Source organism: Ctenocephalides felis, unplaced genomic scaffold, assembly GCF_003426905.1.
Source record: "Ctenocephalides felis isolate EL2017-DRISC unplaced genomic scaffold, ASM342690v1 CF-g0.4_SCAFFOLD_01492, whole genome shotgun sequence".
NCBI classification, from domain to species: Eukaryota; Metazoa; Arthropoda; class Insecta; order Siphonaptera; family Pulicidae; genus Ctenocephalides; species Ctenocephalides felis.
The window spans coordinates 55,639,763-55,663,214 of record NW_020537646.1 but is presented as its reverse complement, the minus strand read 5'-3'; the positions used below and the strand labels follow the sequence as shown (position 1 = coordinate 55,663,214).

Genomic DNA, 23,452 nt, shown 5'->3' with positions numbered 1-23,452 from the left:
TCGGCTCGACACAGATTTTCCTTCAGAGCGAATAAATCAATTGTTCTGTTTTTGTTTTATAATTATAACATTGCTATGTGTTTTTTTTAGAGGAAAATTTTTCTTTCTTTTTTTGTTATACATTTATGAACTTATTTTTATATTAATTCAGAATTAATTATTGTTCGCAAAATCATATCCAATGATGGATACTGGATATAAATGTAATGTACATACCTATATTTATTGAAATATATATGTTTTTGAATTTTGACTTTAACTTGGCAATATGCATATTATAATTATAGTTCATATTTTTTGACAGTTGCTAATTCAAAATAAATTGAAAAGAATTGAAAACAATGTAATAAATCTGATATTTATGGAAAAATATCAAATAAATATATTTATGTTTGATTGACTTGATTTCAAATAAGAAATATAAAATAACGAATTGCTATGCCAAAATAGACAGTATATACATCTAAAATTATAGTATAAATATTACAATTTTGATAAATAATTATCCATTATTTTACAGTACGAAAATTGATAAAAAATTAATAAAAGTGCCAAAAATCTAACATTAAGATTTGGACTCGGATTCTCTAGAACTTTATCCATGTTATTTTCAGGGATAGTATGAATATAAATTTTTAGTCGGAAATTTATATAATAAGTGATTCGCAAGTAATCACAAATTTTAAAAAAATGCATTGAAATCGGTTAGTGTCTAATCATAAATTTATGAAAAATTTTCAAAGAAAATATTAAGGGCTTATAGCAAATTTTCAATAGTATGTGACCAATGAAGTCATTTCCAAATACAGCATCATATAACATGTTAAAATGTTAGCAAGGTAAATAGGACGTCATACCAAATAGGATATAACAAATTTATAAAAGACACTTGGTTATTCATTATAAATTTTGTAATGTACTCATTTATTCTAATCTTTAATTATTTAATTTTATTTATTATTTAAGTTTAAAAAACACTTTAATCAATAGTATTGATTCATTATATTCAAATTTCAATCCGGATTTTATTTATTTTTGGATTGAATTCGAATTTTTTATAACAAAAGGTTTGAAATGTTGGTTGTGAAACGGATTCAAACTTCAATCTAAAAATCCATACTAGCATTGGTATGGATGTCGACTTAGCCGAGTCTTGTATGCGGAGCAGAAATGGTTAATTTCTTCTTCCACGATCAAAATTCTGAGGTATTGATGTATATGCCAGTTTGGTACATATTTTTGGGGTGTTTATAATTTGTTTCAAAATCTTGTTTTGGAACCCCTGTAGAATTGTCATGTTCATTTACTAGCTCCACGCCATAGTTGTAGACCGTAGAACCATATTGTTTAAATATTCTCTTGTATACTAGGAGTTTATTTTCTAATGAAACTTGTGATTTCCTGCCCATTAACAAATTAAATTGCTTTCGTGTCAATTCGAGCTACTGGTGCTTTTTTAATTTTATGTTCATGCCAGGCTAGTCTTCTATCCAAATGTTTTCCCAAATATTTAACTACATTGAATACAGAATACAATTACCACTCAATATAATAGGAGAGTAGGGTAAAATAGCATAAACGAATTTATATCTGTTTACTGTTAATCTCCATAATTTCTTCAACTTTTCTATTTCATCTACGTGTTTTTGTAGAATTTCGGAGGCAAGCAATTGGTTGTTATCTTGTGATGTTGAGCTAGAATTCCCGTATCATCTGCAAATATGGTTTCTGCATTTGTAGGTATATTGGCGATATGAAGAGTAAATTTTTTAAATTGTAAGACTTCATAAATAAAATCAACGGCTCTATGAATTTGTTCAATCGTAGAGTGTTTTCTTATGAACCCAAATTGATGTTTTGGCAGAAATTATTTTTTTCTAAATTATTAATAATTCTTTTGTGAATAACTTTTGCAGAAATAGAATAGAAATTTTAAAAATAGAATATTTATGAATAGAATTTTAGAAGACTAGTGAACCGGTAGACAACTGTATCATCAGGACTTTTTCCAGGCTTAAGAATTTAGATTATTTTAGCCAATTTCCAGGATTATGGAAAATACTTCGACCGTATTATAACGTTAAATAATATAGTTATAAATCTCTCACCTTTATAAGGAAGATGTTTTGAGAGTCCAAATGTGATGGCATCATTACCAGGATCTTCCTAATTTAGTGTTACTAATCTCGTAGAACACTTCAGAGCTCTTAATGTTTAAATCACGATTAAAACTGAATCATTGTATCATAGTATATCTATGCATAGTATATTAAATTCGATCGGAAAAAATATTTTGACAGTTATTAGTCTAGTGCATATTGTATATATTGAATAGACGTTCATCATTTGGAATAAAAAGTGTAAGAAATCAGATATTTATGTAAATAATCATTTATTTCGACAATGGTCCAGAGTTGATTTTGCCAAAAATATAAATTTAACAACTATATAATTTATTTATTAAATGACTTAAAATAGTTATTAATTTATTAAAAAATAAATAATTTTGGAAACCAAATTATCATATTATATTAAATTTCAGAGTGAAAGGAAATATTTTGCATTGATTCGTAGGTGAAGGATCTAGAATGGTGTGTGTATGTGTGTGTGTGTGCGCGCATACAAAATTTCGTCGACGATTTTGGGAACACTGCTCAACCGACTTGAATACTTCAAAACCATTCGATTTGTATTGATAAGGAAACGTGCTGATTAGTTTTCGGCGAAGTCAGGTCGAGCCGTTTCGATGATACGAGAAAAAAATTGCCAAAAATGATAATAGATTTTTTAAAAGAACGGAGCGTCTGATTTGTATGATTCAAAAAATATTTTATTTGTATTGACTAAATAAAGAACTGATGAAATTATTGGGATGGCAGGTCTAGCGGATTTTGGTGGACAAAAATGATCATTAGGCATATGCACATCAAATTATCATATTTTTTATAGATATTTTATCTATAAGAACAAATTTGGTTTACGTTTATATGTTTCAATGCTTACCGGTTATACTGCGACGCGGCGCCCACGCGCTTTGATATGAAAAAATGTTCAGAAACCTTTGAAACGTAACTATAACTTACCATATAGTAAGTTATAGTAATAAAAAATTGATATTGAAATTTTTTTTATTTTAAAAAAAGAAAAATCTGAAAACTTTGGTATACTTCAGAAAAAATCGATGTGCGTGTGGGTGTTCTGTGTGTCTGAAATTTTTGGTCCACGCTTTTGAGCGCACGAATCAAGCGACATGCTTATGCTTATGGCTATGCTTAAGCTTATGCTTATGCTTATGTTTATGTTTATGCTTATGCTTATGCTTATGCTTATGCTTATGCTTATGCTTATGCTTATCGTTATGCTTACGCTTATGCTTACGCTTATGCTTATGCTTATGTTTATCCTTATCTCGAATATTTAATTTTAGTACGGAAAGTTTCAGCAAAACACGTCAGCATTCTCTGCTTAATGTATTAATATACACAGATTGCAGAATAAAATTGAAATAAAAAAATAATAATGCTGCGTAGCAGTTTTACAGACGTTATATAAAATCGCGTAAATGCTGCATTGCAGACTAACGGTTAAACATTATAAATCATAGTATGAAACCCATAGAAATGTATAAAAATAGTACTTATTTTTAAAATCTCTATAAATTATCTGATTTTACTTTTGAATCAATCAAATTTGAAGCTCTGTTGTTCTAAAAAATTAATTATCATATTTGGAACTTTTTTAACGTATTTTCGAATCGGCTGGACCTGTCTTTACCAAAAATGATTCCGTATGTCTTCTTATCAATAGAAATTGTATGTATTTTTTTTAATTCAACTTGGTTGATTCGTGTTGTCGAAATCGTCGATAAAAAATTGTATCCAGCTAAAACGAGAAAAAAAGATAGCTTATTGAAAAAACCGAACCTCCAATTTCAAAGCTGCTCTTATTACAAGTAGAAAAATAATAGAGATCATCTATTTAAAGATAGGAAATCTAGAGATTACATAAAAACCTTACAATTATTACCTCTTCTCGATTAAATTTTAATCAACAGGTGAAACATGGTAGTGCAAAGGCGTAAGTAGTCAGGAAAAGTCCTGCTCGGCTGATATCATATATTCGAGACCCAAGAAATAAGAAAAAGGATAATACTGTCTTCCATATGGGCTTATGCTCTCAAAACTCATAAATCAAGACCGGCAGAACCTATAAATCGCATAAATGCATCAAGAGTGCTTGCGCATTTTGCACAATATCGAAAGAAAAAGTGTGTGTTACTTCAGAAACTTTGCCGCTTATAGCCTCAAGAGAGAAAAGAGAAATTGTTTAATGGACAAGTTACCAAAAAAGAAATCAACGACTAAGTCTTGAAAAGTTCAGAATAGCATGTCGCATTGGAGGGGATATAGACTGCGTCTCATTCCAAATATCAAAGTTTAGCTAAATAGTAAGCTTGAGAAAGTTAATCATTACTTTACTTAAAAGCTATCTGCGCACAGTTATTTTCAACCCTACCAACACTGCTTAAAGCACGATTGGTATTGCCTATATTTTTTGGGCAAAATCGAAGATGCTGGGCATGTGTTCTTTGTGTGCCCGGAATATAGTACTCTAGGGGACGGTGAAGAAGAGATATTAAGTCAAATAATTAATCAAGATACTGTTGTTGAAGTGATGTTTACAAGTGAGGCTACATAGAACACCATACACACATTTACTACTGAAGTGTTAATAAATTTCCGATTTTCGGAAATCAGAACAGTTAATGGCAATAAATAAGGGAGATGTATAATTTCAGAGCAAGAATCATAGCATTCTAGATCCTCACCCCATGAAGCGACTTTTTTTTACTTTTTCCGTATATCCAAAACCGCTAAACCTGCCTCATCAAAAGTTTTATCAATTATTCATTTTGTCAATACAAGTAAAATGTTTTTTAAATTATTCAGATCGAGCGCTTCGTTACTTCATGAACTGAATTACCATTTTTGGCACTTGATGTGCCAAAATATATTTTTTTTCACATTTTATTCTGTATTTTCGAAACCGCTAGACCTGCCTTTCCAAAAATGTAATCAATTCTTCATTTCGTCAATACAAGTAATATGTTTTTAAATCATTCAGATGGAGCTCTTCGTTACTTCGGAGAACGGAAAAACGGAATTACCAATTTTGGCACTTTTTGCACGTATCTTGGAAACGGCTGGACCTGTTTTCACCAAATACTATTCAGCACGTCTTTCCATCACATGCAATGAAATGTTTTATGAATTATTCAAATTGGTTAATCGACTGAAGTCGAGGACGAAAAATTGTATCCAAACCAAAATTTTACTCAAATGCTATCTAGCCACGGCTGTTTTCGAGCCTACACGACCGCTTTAAGCACGATAGCTCTCCGGCTTGGCCTTATTGTTGTGCGATTTATTGATCTACGAGACGATGTAGAAGGGATATTGAGTCAAAGAATTACTCTAAATACTGTTGTAAAAGTGATGCTGACAACCGAAACTGCTTGGAACGCCATAGACAGATAAGCGACAGAGGTGCTAATTGATCTGCGTTCTATGGAAAGAGAAAAGGCGAATGGGAATGCATAAATGCATTTCCTTCGCTATACAAAAAACACACACACCATGCATCCAATTTTTGAGGTATGCTGAAGTGTTCAAAAATCTTTGAAACATAAAGATATGCAAAAAAATATTTTAGATTTTTATGCGATTACAATAACTTACCCTACGGGAAGTTAATAAAAAATACTAAAAACAAAATGAAAAAAAAAAAACAATAAAATATAGTAAAATGGAATTATTACTGTTAATTATACTATATTAGGTATTTAGGTGTTTTTCTTTTATGCCTGGTCGGCTGGTTTTCCAGGTATACTTGACTTGCTTATTAGTTAGGATGGATGTTTATTTTGCTCTACGTTTATTTGTTCTAGAATTGTCGGTACGTATGTGTCTTTGTAGATGATCCATGTTGGTGTGAAAGTTATGTGAGCTGATTTTGTGCTATTGACTTTTATCCTCCACAACTAAAACCATTTCTCAGCTATGCTGAGTTGATGCTGAAGACTGCTTGAAGCTGCAGTTGGATCTTTGTTTGCGGCGATAGTGCACCTATCATCAGCAAATGTGACTACACTTGTGTCAGTTAAAGTACGAGGACGGGCAAGGACACTCCCAAGAGACACTTCAGAATTTATTTCTGTGATATTTGAATCAGTATCGGTAGTGCTGATAAAAAATTGTCTATTTTGTAAATAAGATTTTATTAATAGAAATATAGTATATGGCAAACATCTTTAACTTTATACTTTAGGCCTGTATACCGATCTTTGCAAATGCTTGCTTGAGATCAAAAAATGCCCTGGAACAGTAGTCTTTTTTATGTATTATTAATTTTGTTAATAATTCTATAAATTTGCCCAGAGATTGAATGTTTGTCTCGAACTCCAAAGTAATTGGTTCGGAATAAAACTTTATTTTTTAGGATTATTTCAATCTCTTCAAAGATTAGCTTTTCAAATATTTTGGATATGCAAGACAATAAACTAATCGGCCTGTAGGGAGATAATAGATGAGGGTCTTTCCCTGATTTCACTATAAGGATCATTTTTGCTCTTTTCCAAGACAGTGGAAAAGTTTTAATTTTCAGTATAGAATTGTTCATTATTGTGAGCAATCTAATAGCTTTACCTGGAAGTTCTTTTACTATTTTAATAAATATCCTGTCTGGCCCAGGTGATTTTCTATAATTTGCTTTTGCAATTTCTTTATTACTTCAGCCGGTGTAAAACGATTAACATTATGAGTCATTAACTTCGTCGAGTCCTGAAAAACAAATCATAAACGAATTGTTTATCATTGGAGTTGCAATTACGTGCAAATGGCTGAAATGTGAGGCACAGGTGTTCTGTGAATGCATCAGTTTTTTCTTTTAGACTTCTTGCCCACAAACCGTCTGTTTTTCTGAATGGATGAATAGATACAATTGGTCTTTTTAACATTTTGGTCACTGTCCAAAGAGAATAATAATTAGAAAATAATGATGCAGAGAATAGTTAGCTAGAGAATAATAAGAAATTTTTCAGGTTTCAGCACACACTGTTAAATTTTCTTTTATCATCAGATAATTTAGTTATTTGCCAAATTATTCTTATCTTCCTTTTCTGCGCAATGATTTTTTAATATCTATGGGCACAGAGTTTGAATATGATTTAGAATAACAGTTGATATTTTAGCTGCTGTAATTAGTTTATTTGTAAAGTTGTTGATACCGATATTTAAATCATTCTCACTTTTTAGTGTAACATTGCAGTTGATGTCGTTTTCGGTGTATTCTTGGAAAATCGGTAAATCTGTTTGTAAGCAAACTCATAACTTTGGTTGGAGTATGTGTGGAGTATTTAAGAATTACTGGTGAATGATCAAAACTGAGTAATTGAATTTATTTCAATATAATTGTTGTTATCAATATTGACTATCAAGTCGAGGAAGTCTGGAATTTTGTTCAAATCAGTCGGCCAGAATGTGGACTCAGCCATAATAAATGTCCGGAAACTATTGGCACGATTATATATATCATGTACGTAGTTTTTAAAATTATTTAATAATTTAAATTTTTTGTAACATTTTTTACAGAGAAAGGTTTTGTAGATTGCTCACTTAATTTTTTACAAACTGTAAAGCTCTTCTACATAGTTTGGCCGATCTTATCACAAGCCTAATCGCGATGCCTCCTAAACGAATTTATGCGAATGCCTTTAAAATATGTGAAATTTAAATTTAGAATTACCACAAGACAAAAACGACTTTTGGCACAAATTTTGACTATTATATATTTACAAACTGTGATTAATTTTTTAAATTGTTCTTAAATTTGTCCCGCACGATTCTCAAATAACATTTTTTTATAATTTTTAAAATTAATTTAAAATGTGTGGCTAAAATGTGGACAAAAAATTTTTTTTTTTCTACAAAAAAGTGGCTTGGCCAATAATCGCACGTACCTAAGGAACAATGGTGTAACTCAATTTTTTTTTAAATTTTTGAAATAGATTTAGCAGTTTTTGAGAAAACGTAGATGTAAAGTGTTATTTTAATAAACGACACAAATAATATGGTATTTTTTTTTAAATTGGATAAATGTTTAAAATTAAAAGACCTTTTGTAAGGCCGTAATATTTAAGTATGTTCTACAAGACCATATCTATCGCCAGAAAAAGTTCGAAAGTTAAATGAAATGTTAGCCGTAATAAAATATTTGAGAAAAATTAAATGCTTTTAAATAGGATGTTATACATAATGTTACTTTCATCATTCGTATTTTATACGAAACTACCAAGCCCTGCAAACCCCGTTTCGCCACCAGATGGTTTCGTGAGAAATATAGAGAATTTTGTTTTGTTTTATATTTGAAACGGAAAAAAATTATTTCATTACACAACAGTAATGATTTTATTTCGATTACAAAAATGAAGTGTTTTTTAGTTGAAACTCTAAGTAAATGAAAGTGAATCCAATGTAAATACTGAATCGAAGAGTTTTACGTGTCTGTAAATTATCCGTTTCATTGAAGTGCTCTTTGGTAAACGATATTTTTTGTTTTTTGGTCTGACGTTAACACAAACAAAGCGCACGGTTTCCCAACTCGTGAACACGCAACGTGTAACTACCCATGTGAAAAACAATGATTTTCTAAATTTATCCCGCAAACACTAAGCGATTGGCCTTGCGACTTGTTAATTGTCATTGCGGAAGATCAGTCGGAATCATTGGTATTCGAGGAATACATACATTTACATTTCCGTTAATAATGGATGCCTGAATCAAATTCGGCATAAGTCTTTATACCAAAAGTCGAAATCCGTTGCAAAGTTGCGGTTGCATCAAAATTGGTTCGTTCGTTCTGGAGTTATATCGTCAGGAAGGAAAACCTGACTTATTTTTATATAATAGAATATAAAGGTTTATGAATTCGATGACGACGTTTATATATGTTTACATGAAAAGTAAAAAGTGAAAATGTAAATAATTCAAACAGAGTTATAATAGAAAGACCTTACCTTATATTTCAATAAATTATATAATTTTATTTCAAGTATTTGAGTGTGCTTTAGAATTATACCTAGAATTAAAATTAAAATTTGCTGTATATTTTCGATAATAAAAAAAATTAAATTTTAAAATAGAAAAAAATGCCTTTTACAAGAACTAGTCGTTTATCTACAAGCAAAATTAATAAATTAATCAAATTGGATGCTTCGTTTTCAAAAGCCGTATTTCTATGGCAGAAGCTGTCTTTGCCAAAAACTAATCACTGAGTGTTTTTGAATCGTTCAAAATTTGTATGGTCTGTCCTCTCAAAAACTTAATTTCTATGTTCGGTACTCTTTTCTTCTTATCTCATAAACGGCTGGACCGATTTTTGTTAAAAATCAATAGAATATCCTTGCCCAAAACATAAAAATATTTCAAAAAATTATTTTTGATTTTTGGATGATTACTCATGCTTACTTGCGCGAAAATATCATATAATATATGTATTATTATTTGCAGAAACATTGCAATTATACAGATGGAGTACGACATCGATCAAAAAGATAAACATGCGATATTTTGCAAACAACCCCAAGGTATAAGTGAATTACATTTTAATGCTCTAAAATGCAGCAAAACTGAAAATGATATACGAAGAACAGTTGATGAACAAAATCCAAGGTAATTCATAAATTTATTAATTTTATAAATACTTTATAATTATTTAATTGAAATTATATTTGTATTGAAGATATACCTGTAAATCTTCCTATAATCTATCCTTTAAGTCTATATCTACAATTCATGTATTTCAAATTATTATTATATTTTCTGCCTTTCATTATTCATTTCTACACTATACTATTTTCTCTGAACTTCAAGCACAATAGTTTGTGTCATTGGAAAAACTAGAACATTTGCTGGTTTTGAGTTGAAAGTGGACTTGGACCACATTAATACTAAATAGAACTAGGGGTGTATGGCATCGTGCCTTAAGGCAAATTGCTGGAACTTCCCGTACAATAACAAAACGTTCGCGGAATATTAAATCTACTCAAATAGGTTAATATAAATACTGTAACATAATTTAATATTTATAAGAATTATATGAACTGAATCACAAAGTAAAAAATAATTATTTAAAGTAAATAAGTGAGCTTTAAAACTTTAGCCAGGATTAAAATTAAAATTATTTTCGATGCACAAAAGATGATTTTATTTCCAAAAGCAATTGTTTTGTCAACACAAGCAGAAAGTTTTTTGAATCATTCAATTCGGATGCATATTTCTCTCAAACACTGCCTTTTTTGTTTATTTAGCTCTGTATCTTTGAAATGGCTGGGCTTGCCTTTGTCAAAAACGAATAAACAATTCTCGCAATCATAACTAATTGGATGAGTTTTAGATCATTCGAATCGGATGCTTTGTTCTCTCAAAAACTCGATTTCTATTTTCTGCACCTTTTGCTCTTTATCTCCGTAACGGCTGGACCTGCCTTTGCCGAAAACTAATCAGCACACTTCCCTACCTATAGGAATGGAATATTTTTTGAATCATTTGAATCGGTTGATCTGTGCGCCCAAAAACGTGAACGAAAAAATGCGGACACAAAACACACAAACATCATTTTTTTCTGAGGTATGCTAAAATGTTCAAAAACCTTCAAAACGTGGAAAATGCAAAAATGTTTATTTTAGATTTTTAGCCCATTACTACCCTATGGAAAGTTAATAATACCACATTTGTACTAATTTGTTTTAATATACATAATGATATTAAGTGAAAATTGCCTTTTGAAGATACTGCTGTAAGAATGATGAAAAGTAAAAAGTACCATTCAAGTATTAGAAGGCCTTTCCATAAATGTTTCTTATTTTCAATTTCGCAATTAACCATCCGTCGGTCGAATATTTTTTCACCTTCGAACGGTCGGAAAGGTCTGGCTGGACCACCATTCATTTTACATGCATTTATATGGGATAAATGAGTTTTTGATGTCTTATGTATTAACGATTATATGAAAAAATCAAGAAATATAAAAATCGTTGCTTTTTTTGTCGTTGAAAAACAATATTTATTCTTTTTCGGCGCCTTTGAAATGAATGTGTGCATTACTCATCCGATTTTCAGTGTTTGCGATTACCAATAAGTTTGGTAGGTTTTCAAGGAACTCTCGTCATGAAAATACTAACATTCATGTTAGAACTCATAGCAAAGAATATAAACAACGCAGTTTGAATAGAAAATACCATGAAAAAAGACAAAATACTGGTTTACATATATCAAAAAGCGTATATTTCATACAAAATGTATGGGTGGTCTGGACAGACCTTTCCGACCGTTCGAAGTATATAAAAGTTAATATCCTTATAATTATCCTTCTGTACATTTTTTCGTCCTGATTTTTTCATTGATCGACAGCTAATGAAATTTTAGGAAAAGTCAAGAAATTTCAAGTCGATAGGATTACTAGAAGTATTTTTTATTTTTAATTGAAGTCGAAAAAAGTCTGGCCAGACCACGCCGACCGACGGAGGGTTAAGTATTAAAACGTTGTTATTAATATTTCAATTTAATTTCGGCGGGTTTCGCTAATGAGGCAGGTTTAATTTTAAAAATCAATATTTAACAAATGAATAATATTTATTATAGACATTAATACTTTAATGAAAAATTAATTCGCCCCATACTGCGGCCCCAAACGTTTTTTTTTTCTTTTTTTTTATTAATTAATAAACAGCAATCAAAATACATAAAATTTTATAAGCTATTCTGCTATGGTTTAACAACAAAATATATATATATATATATATATATATATATATATATGTATATAATGAATGAAACAATAATATAAATAATAATGATAATAATAATGATAACAGTAATAATAATAATAATAATAATAATAATAATAATAATAATGATAATAATAATAATGATAATGATAATGACAAAAATAATATTAATAATAATAATGATAATGATAATGATAATGATAATAATAATAATAATAATAATAGTAATAATAGTAATAGTAATAATAATAATAATAATAAAATAATAGTATCAGGATCACTCCATTGAGTGACCACTTAAAGATAATAAATCTACTCGAGTAGATCTATGGGCCAGTTTCTTTTAAGTCTTCTCCTTGTTGGCGCATGTAGAAGCGGTTGCAATAGTCTATTAGAGTGGTTTTCAATTTTGTGGTTATGAGTGATGCTTTTGTCCTTGATAACATCTTTAATATAAGGTATGTTCAGATCGTTGTGAATAGTATAGTTCGATACATACCATGGAGCATTACATATTTCACGAAGAGTCTTGGACTAAATTCTTTGCATCATGACAATGTTAGATTTACTGACACATCCCCATAGTTCAATGCCATAGGTCCAAATTGGCTTAATAATGGTTTTATATATTAAAACCTTATTATCCAGTGATAGTACAGAGTTTCTTCCTATGAGCCAAAATAAATCTTTAATTTTTAGTTTAATTTGTTGTATTTTAGTTTTTATGTGATGTTTCCATGTCAGTCTTTGATCTAAGTGCATGCCTAAGTATCTAACTGTGTTATTTTGTGGCAGCTGCACTCCATTCAATGATACAGGTGGGCAGGTTTCTTTCCGTATGGTAAAAGCAATGTGGTGAGATTTTGTGGAATTTATTTTTATTTTCCAGTTATTTACCCATTCTTCAATTTGATTTAGGTGCTGTTGAAGCTTCAAAGACGCAATGTTTGGATTATCATCAACTGCAAGAACAGCAATGTCATCTACAAATGTGGCAGTTGTTGTTTGCCACATGGTCGGAAAATCATATGTGAATAGCAAATAAAGAAATGGTCCCAACACGCTTCCCTGTGGTACCCCAGCCTTCATAATTTTTGGTTCTGTGTAATCACTACCTATTTTTATTTAAAACTCCCTATTCTTTAAGTACGATTCAAAAAACTTATAATATAACGGAATTAGTGCTTTAATTTTGTGAAGAAGTCCTTCATGCCATACCTTGTCAAATGCTTGACTTATGTCAAGAAAGGCGGCTGAACAATATTTTTTCTTCTCAAAAGTCTTGGTAGTTGAATCCACTAGTCTGTGACATTGTTGTATAGTAGAATGTCCTTTTCTGAAACCAAACTGATGATCTGGCAGCAGACTGACTTCTTTGTTTATATCTTCCAGAATATTTTTTTCAAAAATCTCGGACAAAATTGGTAGGAGACTAATAGGCATATAAGATCGTACTAAATGTAAATCTTTTCCTGGTTTAGGAACCATTATGATAGACGCTAACTTGGAGGTTGAGGGCCAGTAATCCATCCTTAAAATTGCATTAAAGATATATGTAATAAAAATTACACCCTTTCTTGGAAGTTCTTTAAGCATTCATCCGGACCTGGAGATTTCTTTATTTTTGTTCTCTGAATTTCATTGAATATTCTTTTAACTGTAAAGAATTTCGTTTTGTTAGCTGTAAAATCTTGTCCGTTGTTTGTGGAAAACTGAGAGCTATGATTTGAAGATGAAATATTCGGTGTAAAAACTGAGCTTAAGTATTCTGCGAATAATATGGATTTTTCTGAGTCACTTCTCGCCCAACAAGTTGAAGAACTGCTTTCCCGAATTGGTGATTTATTCATGATAGGTTTTTTCTTGTTGGCAATAGGCTTTCATACAGAGTTATCAAATCTGTTGAGTTTTTTCAAATAATTATTGAAGCTATTCTTATTCCATTGTTTAATTTTGACTTTTAATTTATTACTTAATTCATTATGTATTTTTTTATCAGTTGGATAATGAGAAATTTGCCATATTCTTCTTGCATTTCTCTTTGCTGCTATCAATCTTTTTATTTCGAGACTAATACTGGGAATTTTATAACTACTATTTTTGTTTGTAGTTGAAGATTTGACCGCATTTTCCATGATTTGTTTGAAATTGACGAGTTCATTGTCAATATCACTTGGAATTCGTAATTTGGCCTTTAAGTTAACTTTTTCTTCAATTATGTTTCTATAAAATTCCCAGTTTAGTTCAGGTCGAGCGTTCGACGGGTTAAGATCGAGGTAAAAATTAATACAAATAATATTAGATAACAAATAATAGACGTGGTATGAGTCACAGGCTCGGGCCTGCTGATTTACGGCTGCCGGCAAACAGCAACAATGGTGTAGTGAGCACAGAAGTCGAAACTGGAATTAAAATAAGTAATGCAGTGCAATTAATTAATAATACGGATTATACGGGGTATGATATTTCCGAAGGTATTGTTCATAGTAAAAATGAAATTCTAAGTGAGAACCATGTTGGAAAATTAGTTAATTCGAATAAAGTAAATAGCGTTCAAACGGATCTAAATGATAAAAATAGTGATAGTAAAAGTATTAAAAAAAGTGGTGTAGTTAGTAGTAATAAATCAGAAATAAGAAAAAATAGTAAAAAAATGGATAAAATAAATAAAATGAAATCTGAAAGGAATGCGTTAAATAAAGATGTAATTAAAAAAGTTATAGTGGAATTGAATGAAGAGGAAATAAAAGAAATAATAAATATTAATAAAAACAAAGCAAGTGAAAATTTTAAAGAAACAGTTAAAAATTGGTTTGATATGGTAATGGAAGAAGAAACTAGTGAGGCAGTTGGTGTAAATGAATCTCAGGAGAATAGTAATGATATGGTTGTTGAGGGAGAAGTCGATATAAATCAAAAAGAAAAGACAGCTGTAAAAGAATTCGAGGGAAATCATAATGATATTGCAGTAAAAAAAAATTTAATAAGAGCTTCAACATGTTAAATAGTGGAATAAATTTCTACAGTGCATTAGATAAAGGGCCTTATGAAGTTTATGCAGAATCAGAAAATCAAAATCTAGGTAACTACCATAGCGTTGCGTTGGGAAGAATGATTTATAAAAATTCCCCAGCATTAAGCAATAATATAGAAAATTTCACAAAAATTGGCAAAAACAAAATTAAAATAACATTCAAAAATTTTGAGTTTGCAAATAAAATAATTAGTGAAAAATTTTTGAGCGAAAACAAAATAAAAGTATATATTCCTAAACATAAATTATGAAGAACAGGTATAATATTCAATGTTGATTCTGATATGGATGAGGAAGAAATTAAAGAAGTCATTAAATCAGAAATTGAAATAATTGATGTTAAGTGTATAAAAAAAAGAAATACAAACCATAGTTTTAACAAATCGCAAATGGTTAAAATTATGTTCAAAGGAAACTATTTGCCAGATAAAGTTTCGATATATTCTGTGATATTGCCGGTGAGTCCATATATCCAAAATGTTGTTCAATGCCACAAATGCTGGCGGTATGGTCATATCAGAGTACAATGTAAAAGCAAAATTAGATGTCGCAAGTGCGCTAGGGAACATAGTACGGATATATGCCTCATTGAAAAAAATTTTGAATGCGCTGTGTTATGAACAACATGAAGCAAATGATAAAATTTGCGAAGTGTTTTAATATCATAAAAGAATTAAAGAATTAATGGCCTTTCCGAATATATCATATTCTGAGGCTAAATTTATTCTTCGCAATCAAAAATATGCAGAATCAGCTAAAATAAATCATTATAATCCGGTATTTAAAAGTACGTTTCCTAGAGTTAATGAAACGGGTAAATTTGGAATTAATTCTAGGCATAAGAATAAGTACGATTTGTTAAGCCATTTTCAAGAGCAAGAAATAAATATAGAACCAAATAGGTTAATGGCTATGAATAAACCTAGGCGAATAATTGAAAGAAGGCAAACAGTAAATATCAGATCTGGCAATCAAATGCATAATAGGAATTTAAATCTAGCATTGGGAGTGAAAAATAGTAGCGAGAAATTCGGTAAAAATTTAGATTTGGAAGAATTTAAAAAAATGCAAATAAGACATGAGGAATTATTGAAGAAAGTGAGGGAAAAATTCAAGAATAAAGAAGATGATGTTATAGAGGAAGTCCTGGTAAAAGTTAAAAATGATTTTGATTTAATTCTCAAAAAGTTAAACTTTGAAGTTTCTAAGAAAAGCATTGCTCAAAAAAATACAGTTGGAGTTGACAATAGTACAAAAGTTTAAAAAAAAAAAAATTACAAATAGTTGAATAAATTTAAAAAACAAATTAATAAATCTTATAATGAATTTTTTATAATGTAATATTAGATCTTTTATTGCAAATATAGAAAGTTTACAAATTTGTATATATCAACATAAATTAAGGTTAATGAGTACATGGAAAATGTGCAAAAGAAAATTATACAATCACAATTACAATTTATTTTATGGAAACAAATATTCTACAATAGAGTTGAGGTCTTTGATACATAACAAAAGTAGTATTGAGCATTTCTTATTTGAAAACAAAGTACATATTGCTACATTTTCAGAAACATGGTTGAAGAGCGATAGGAAATTTTCGCTCAGGGGGTATAAGACTGTGCGCAGTGACAGAAAGGATGGGTATGGTGGTACTGCAATCCTAGTTAAGGATAAAATAATTATAAATAAAGTATTAGATTTTAATACGGGAACAATTGATATAAATTTCCAAATATCTGGTATAGAATTTTGTGCAGGAAAACATCAACTATCTATAATTTCGGTATATATTGTACCTAACTATAATATTTCTGTTAGTCAATGGAATGATTTATTAAGTCAGATATCCAAACCTTACATAATTTGTGGTGACTTTAACGCTCATCATATGGCATGGGGGTGTAATTGGAATGATAAGATTGGCAATAACTTATTGGAAGTTATTAATGACAACAATTTAATTATATTAAATGACGGGAATCCGACTTTGAATTTTAAGAATAGTTCGACAGTAGTAGACATTACATTGTGTACTCACGAGGTGGCACATAAAATTGTATGGAATGTCAGGAAATATTCTCTTGGATCTGATCATTATCCAATAATTATGCAACTAAGAGAATCACCTATTATAAATAGAACTAGGGAATATTGGAACTGCAAAGCTGCCGACTGGACAAAATATCAAAAAGTAATCGAGTATTACTCAAATGATTTTGAAGTAAATGACCCGGTTGTTGCTTATACAGAATTTATGAACATAGTCAATATTGCAGCGGAGAAAAGTATACCAAAAAAGAGAATATGTTCCAATATTAAACACTTTAAACCTATTTGGTGGGATAATGAGTGCGACAAACTTATTAGGAAAAGAAGGGATGCAGAAAAAAATTATAGGCAGAAATCTAACTACCATAATTATTTAATATATAAAAATATTAATGCTGAAATCAGAACGATATTCAGCAGAAAAAAGAGAGATAGTTTTCATGAATATACTAATAATATCAAACCAAATACATCTACCAGGGAAGTATTTAGAACAATTAAATGTTTGAAAAAATATATAGAACCTGAAAATTTACAAGAAAACGTTAACCCAAGTATGATTGATAATATTATTGATTCTTATGCTCCATCTAGTGTTAAAAATGATTATTTCAATGTGGATAAAAAAGTTTTTGGACGCGAAACATTCCTATTAGTGAAACCTTTTACATTGTGGGAATTAGAAATTGCTTTAATTAAAGGTACCGATACCGCACCAGGTATGGATGGAATATTTTATTCGATGCTCATAAACTTGCCAATGGTGGCAAAAGAGATTTTACTAAAATTGTTTAATAAAGTATGGACAAATCCGGAAGTAATTGGGGCCTGGAATAAGTATATTACAATTTTAATCAAAAAAACCTAATAAAGATGCGAATGAGATCTCTGCGTATAGACCGATTTCTCTTGCATCCTGTGTTTCAAAGGTTAAGGACAGAATGATTAAAAGAAGACTGGAGTGGTGGAGTGAAAAATATGGAATACTACCAAAAAGTCAATTTGGCTTTAGGAAGGGTATGGGAACACAGGATAGTTTAAGTAATTTTATTAGTGATTTACATATATCCTTTGCGAAAAATAAGTATGTTGTGGCACTCTTTAGTGACATCAAGGGTGCATACGATAATGTTTTACCTAAAACATTATCAGAAGCTATGTCAAAGATTGGATTACCATGTAATTTTATTAGGGCAGTTACTAATAATATCTTTGAAATGGAAGTATATTTTAGAATAAATGGTAAAATAATTGGACCAAGGAAAATATATAAAGGGTTACCACAAGGAGGTATTTTAAGCCCTTTATTATATGCGATATACGTAAGAGATATAGAAGGGATCTTGGAGCCAGGAACAAAAATTTTGCAGTATGCGGACGATGTGGTTATTTATGTAGAAAAAGCAAGCCTGCAGGAAGCTTGTGAGGTAATGAGTAAGAATATTGATCGTTTTCATGAGTGGCTGGAAGAGAAAGGTCTGGAATTATCAGATAATAAAAGTTCAATTGGTATTTATACAAGACACAGAAATATTAATCATGTGGATAAGATAAATAGTAAATATCACATCATTAAAGTACAAAAATATAACAAATTCTTAGGGGTTATATTTGATCAAAAGTTATCTTTCAAACACCACATGGATTATGTGCTTAAAAGAGTAGAAAAAAGAATAAATATTTTGAGAATGACCAATGGTACATGGTCAGGACCACACCCTATTACGTCCTTGAACCTCTATAAAACACTAATAAGACCCATTTTTGATTATGGATGTATTGTGTTTAGTAATTCGATTTATTGTAAAGCATTGGACAAAGTTCAATATAACTGTTTCAGAATTTGTATGGGGGCTATGCGATCCACTCCCACTAATGCCCTGTTGATGGAGAGTGGTGAGATGCCTTTATACCTAAGACGACAGTTCATCTGTGATAAATTTATACTTAAAAAATTAATAATATAAGATAATCAAATTATAGACAAAGTAGGTAAAATTTCAATAGACACTACAATGTATAATTATTGGAAAAATCGGAAAAAACCATGCCTAGTTAATAGCTATTTGCATGTAAATAAGATAAGAAAGGAAGGTATCAATTATACAAAACATCCATATTATAATACACTTTATTTAGATATATATAGCATTTCTGATAAGATTTTTAATATAAACATGTCAAAAATAAAATATTACAATTTAATCTACACTGATGGATCTAAGCTTGATCATAAAGTGGGTTGTGCAATATATATGGAAAATTTGAACATTAAGTTGGGTTATAAACTGCCTGATTTTGCTTCAATTTTTACTGCGGAAATTTTTGCTATTAAAAAGGCAATAGAGTTAATTCAAAGGCACAAAATAATGAAGACAGTTATATTCACCGACAGTAAAAGTAGTATAGAAACTCTACAAAATTTATACAACAAAACTGAGCCATCAGATATATTGTTCTATGAAGTGTGGTTCGATATTAATAGGCTGATGAGAATTGGGTATAGTATTGAAATAATATGGATTAAGGCTCACTCAGGAATCAGAGGAAATGAAATGGCAGATAGGATAACAAAACAAGCAACAAAAAATGGATCTATTAAGCATGTAGCAACATACAAGGATTATGTGAAACGGTGTAAAAATAGAAATTTTAAAGAGTGGCAAAAAGTATGGATCGATTCAAATGAGACTAGAGGGGCCTATTATAGAATATGCAATCCAACAGTGGGAAGCAGAATGGGGCAAGAAAGTTTCAAGTTAGAGGATAGAAGAACCTTAGTAACATTAACGAGGTTAAGATTAAATCATGGAAGCTTTCCATCACACCTGCATCGGATAGGAGTTGCATCTTCGAATGTATGTAGGTGTGGTAAATCAGTTGGAAGTGGAGAACATTTAATATTGGAGTGTGGCCTGTTTCAGAAGAACAGACAAGATATGTTGAATAAGCTGCATGAGTGTATTTGCATAGAAAAACCAGTTAATTTAGTTACAATATTAAGAAGTGTAAAGTGCTATAGTATTTTGGTTAATTTTATTAGATTAAGTGGTATAAATATATAATTATTGTCTATTGTTAATATAATATTGTATGTGGCTGTATTGTTATTAGAGGCTAAATTAGTTATTTTAGCAGTATTTTTAGCCTTTTTCTTAGCTATGTGGTCTTTTTTAATATTTAAAACGACCGAGCGCTTTTAAATATGGCAAAGCGCCTGGTAAATTTTGTGAATTAAGCAATAGTGAAGATGAATTTAAAATAGACATTCATACCAACGATTCTCCTTCAATAATCGAGTTTGACATACATCAACAATCACCTCGTCTACAAATAACAAGCAATATAAGACATCCAATAGATTATTAACTTCCCGTAGGGTAAGTTATTGTAATGGGCCGAAAATCGGAATTGAAAATTTTTACATTTCTCGACGTTTTGAAGGTTTCTGAACGTTTTGGCATACCTCAAAAAAAATGGATGTGTGTGTGTATGTATGTGTGGAAACAAATTTTCAGTCACGTTTTAGGGCGCACGGATCAACCGATTTGAATGGTTCAAAAAACATTCGATTCCTATTGATAGGGAAAAGAGCTGATTAGTTTTTGGCAAAGGCAGGTCCAGCCGTTTCGGAGATACGGAGCAAAGAGTGCAGAAAATAGAAATCGAATTTTTGAGAGAACGGAGTATCCGATTTCAATGATCTAAAAAACATTCAATTAGTAATGATTGGAAGAAGTGTTTATTAGTTTTTGGCAAAGGCAGGCCCAGCCATTTCGAAGATACGGAGCTAAATATGTAAAAAATGGCAGTTTTTGAGAGAACTAAGCGTCCGATTTAAATGATTCAAAGAACTTTCTGCTTGTCTTAACAAAATAATTGATTTTGGATTTTTTTTTTTTTTTTTAGTTTTTTGTATATCGAAAATATTTCAGATTTTATTTTTAACTTCCCGTAGGGTAAGTTATTGTAATGGGTCGAAAATCGGAATTGAAAATTTTTACATTTCTCGACGTTTTGAAGGTTTCTGAACGTTTTGGCATACCTCAGAAAAAATGGATGTGTGTGTGTGTGTGTGTGTGTATGTATGTGTGGATACAAATTTCCAGTCACGTTTTAGGGCGCACGGATCAACCGATTTGAATGGTTCAAAAAACATCCGACTCCTATTGATAGGGAAAAGAGCTGATTAGTTTTTGGCAAAGGCAGGTCCAGCCGTTTCGGAGATACGGAGCAAAGAGTGCAGAAAATAGAAATCGTATTTTTGAGAGAACGGAGTATCCGATTTGAATGATCTAAAAAACATTCAATTAGTAATGATTGGGAGAAGTGTTTATTAGTTTTTGGCAAAGGCAGGCCCAGCCATTTTGAAGATACGGAGCTAAATATGTAAAAAATGGCAGTTTTTGAGAGAACTAAGCGTCCGATTTAAATGATTCAAAGAACTTTCTGCTTGTCTTAACAAAATAATCGATTTTGGTAAAAAAAATTTGTACCTTTTTTTTTTTTTTTTTTTAGTTTTTTGTATATCGAAAATATTTATTTTTAATTCTGACTATAGTTCTAATATACTTTACAAATAATTTCAACTCTGCAATTCAGTTTATATAATATTTATAAATATTAGACAATGTTACAATATTTATAATAATCTATTTGAAATCATTCAGTAATCCTCGAACATTTCGAAGAGGTACGGGAAGTTCCAGCAATTTGCCTTAAGGCGCGATGCCACCCACCCCACTAGTTAATTCTGACTATAGTTCTAATATACTTTAAAAATAATTTCAACTCTGCAATTCAGTTTATATAATTCTTATAAATATTAGACAATGTTACAATATTTATAATAATCTATTTGAAAACATTCAGTATTCCTCGAACATTTCGTAACGGTACGGGAAGTTCCAGCAATTCGCCTTAAGGCACGATGCCATAATTGCTTCAAGACAGAATTCCACTTACAGCTAGTTTTACTTTATATTTTACAAATAAATTATTAGACAATATAATAGAAAAAACAAACTATTATGGTAGCACAAAAATGAACAATCAGTGGCATATTCTAAATGCGAGGGAAAGAAAAAGGGATTGTATCGTCTGTTCTGATAGAAAAGCACCAGGAGAAGGCGGCGAAGAACATTTTATTGTAAAACATGTCAAAATCAACCACCTATACATTTTGGAAATTATTTTGAACGTCACCATTCTTTATAAAATTTGGAATATTTCAGAAAATAGTAGTTTTTCAAAATGTTCTAAAAAAATTAATAATCTTTAAAAATATTTGTTGTTCATAATTTTAAAGCTTTAAATTTTTAATTTTAAACATTTGAAAAACCAAAATTCGAAAAAGGGCGCTAAACTAATAATTGATAGCATATCATTCTCTTCGTCAAAGAAATTAAGGTATTAAACTTTTCGAGTATTTAATTTACTTATTTAGTAAAATTTACAGTTTAATTACAAAAACCATTCCAACTACTGAATGTCATAGTATGGCAGATTGTAATGAAAAAAAAAATAAATGCGTTCCGTACCAAAATTAAATATTTGATAATGTGTGGTATCTACTTAAACCGGTTTTCAAATTTTTCAAGAAATTGGGAATTTTTCAGAAAAACGTTACGTTTTTCCAAAAATGTTCAAAAGAATTAAAAATTCTTGAAAAAATATATTTTTGCCATAATTTTAGAGCTTTTAAAAATTTGAAAAACCAAAATTCTAAATGCGAGGGAAAGAAAAAGGGATTGTATTGTCTGTTCTGACAGAAAAGCACCAGGAGAAGGCGGCGAACAACATTTTATTGTAAAACATGTCAAAATCAACCAGCTATGCATTTTGGAAATTATTTTGAACATCACCATTCTTTATAAAATGATCAAAAATAAATTAATATTATAAATGTATGTCCTTCAATGACCACAAATTTTTATCAAACAAATTGCATAACAAACACAATGAAATCAAGTTTACAGCCTGTACAGTAGTTGTTTTGAAATCGGTGCCGTCCCGAAAGTGTTAAAAGATTATTCAAATCGATGGCAATTGATGCAGCAAACATGAGAAGACTATTAATAATATGCAAGAATTGTTAATAGATATTAATGCAAAAAAAGTATTTAAATGGAACAATAATAAGAAGTAAAATTAAGACTATTGATGAATATGAAAATGCGTCGTTATTTAGTTACGCTAGAGATATCAAAAACAAAAATAGTTCGTATATAAAGGAGTTAAAAAATAATGAAGAAATATTTACAAAAACGAAAGACATTTTGGAACATGTTGAAAATTATTTTGAAGAAAGCTTTAAAATCCAAGATTCTTCAGAAAAACATCAAACAATGTTATTACAAAATATTGCAAAATTTCTAACAACAACTGACGCAGAAGACCTCAATAAAGAGATAAAAATCGATGAATTATGTGAGGTAATACAGAGTATGAGTAACGACAAGACACCAGGACCCGATGGAATACTATATGAATTTTATAAGAATCATATAGAAATCATAAAA

The 23,452-nt window shown here is 30.1% G+C and overlaps 1 protein-coding gene across 1 annotated transcript in view; it reads left to right on the top strand.

Annotated features, from left to right (window-relative positions):
* The window catches only part of LOC113371608 (sodium- and chloride-dependent GABA transporter ine-like), a 432,836-nt gene that overhangs the window by 1,463 nt on the left and 407,921 nt on the right, over positions 1–23,452 (top strand). Inside the window, exon 2 of the mRNA XM_026612248.1 lies at positions 9,567–9,728. Within this exon, the coding sequence (XP_026468033.1) occupies positions 9,586–9,728 (143 nt within the window). The 5' untranslated portion in view covers positions 9,567–9,585. The remainder of the gene's footprint in view (positions 1–9,566; positions 9,729–23,452) is intronic.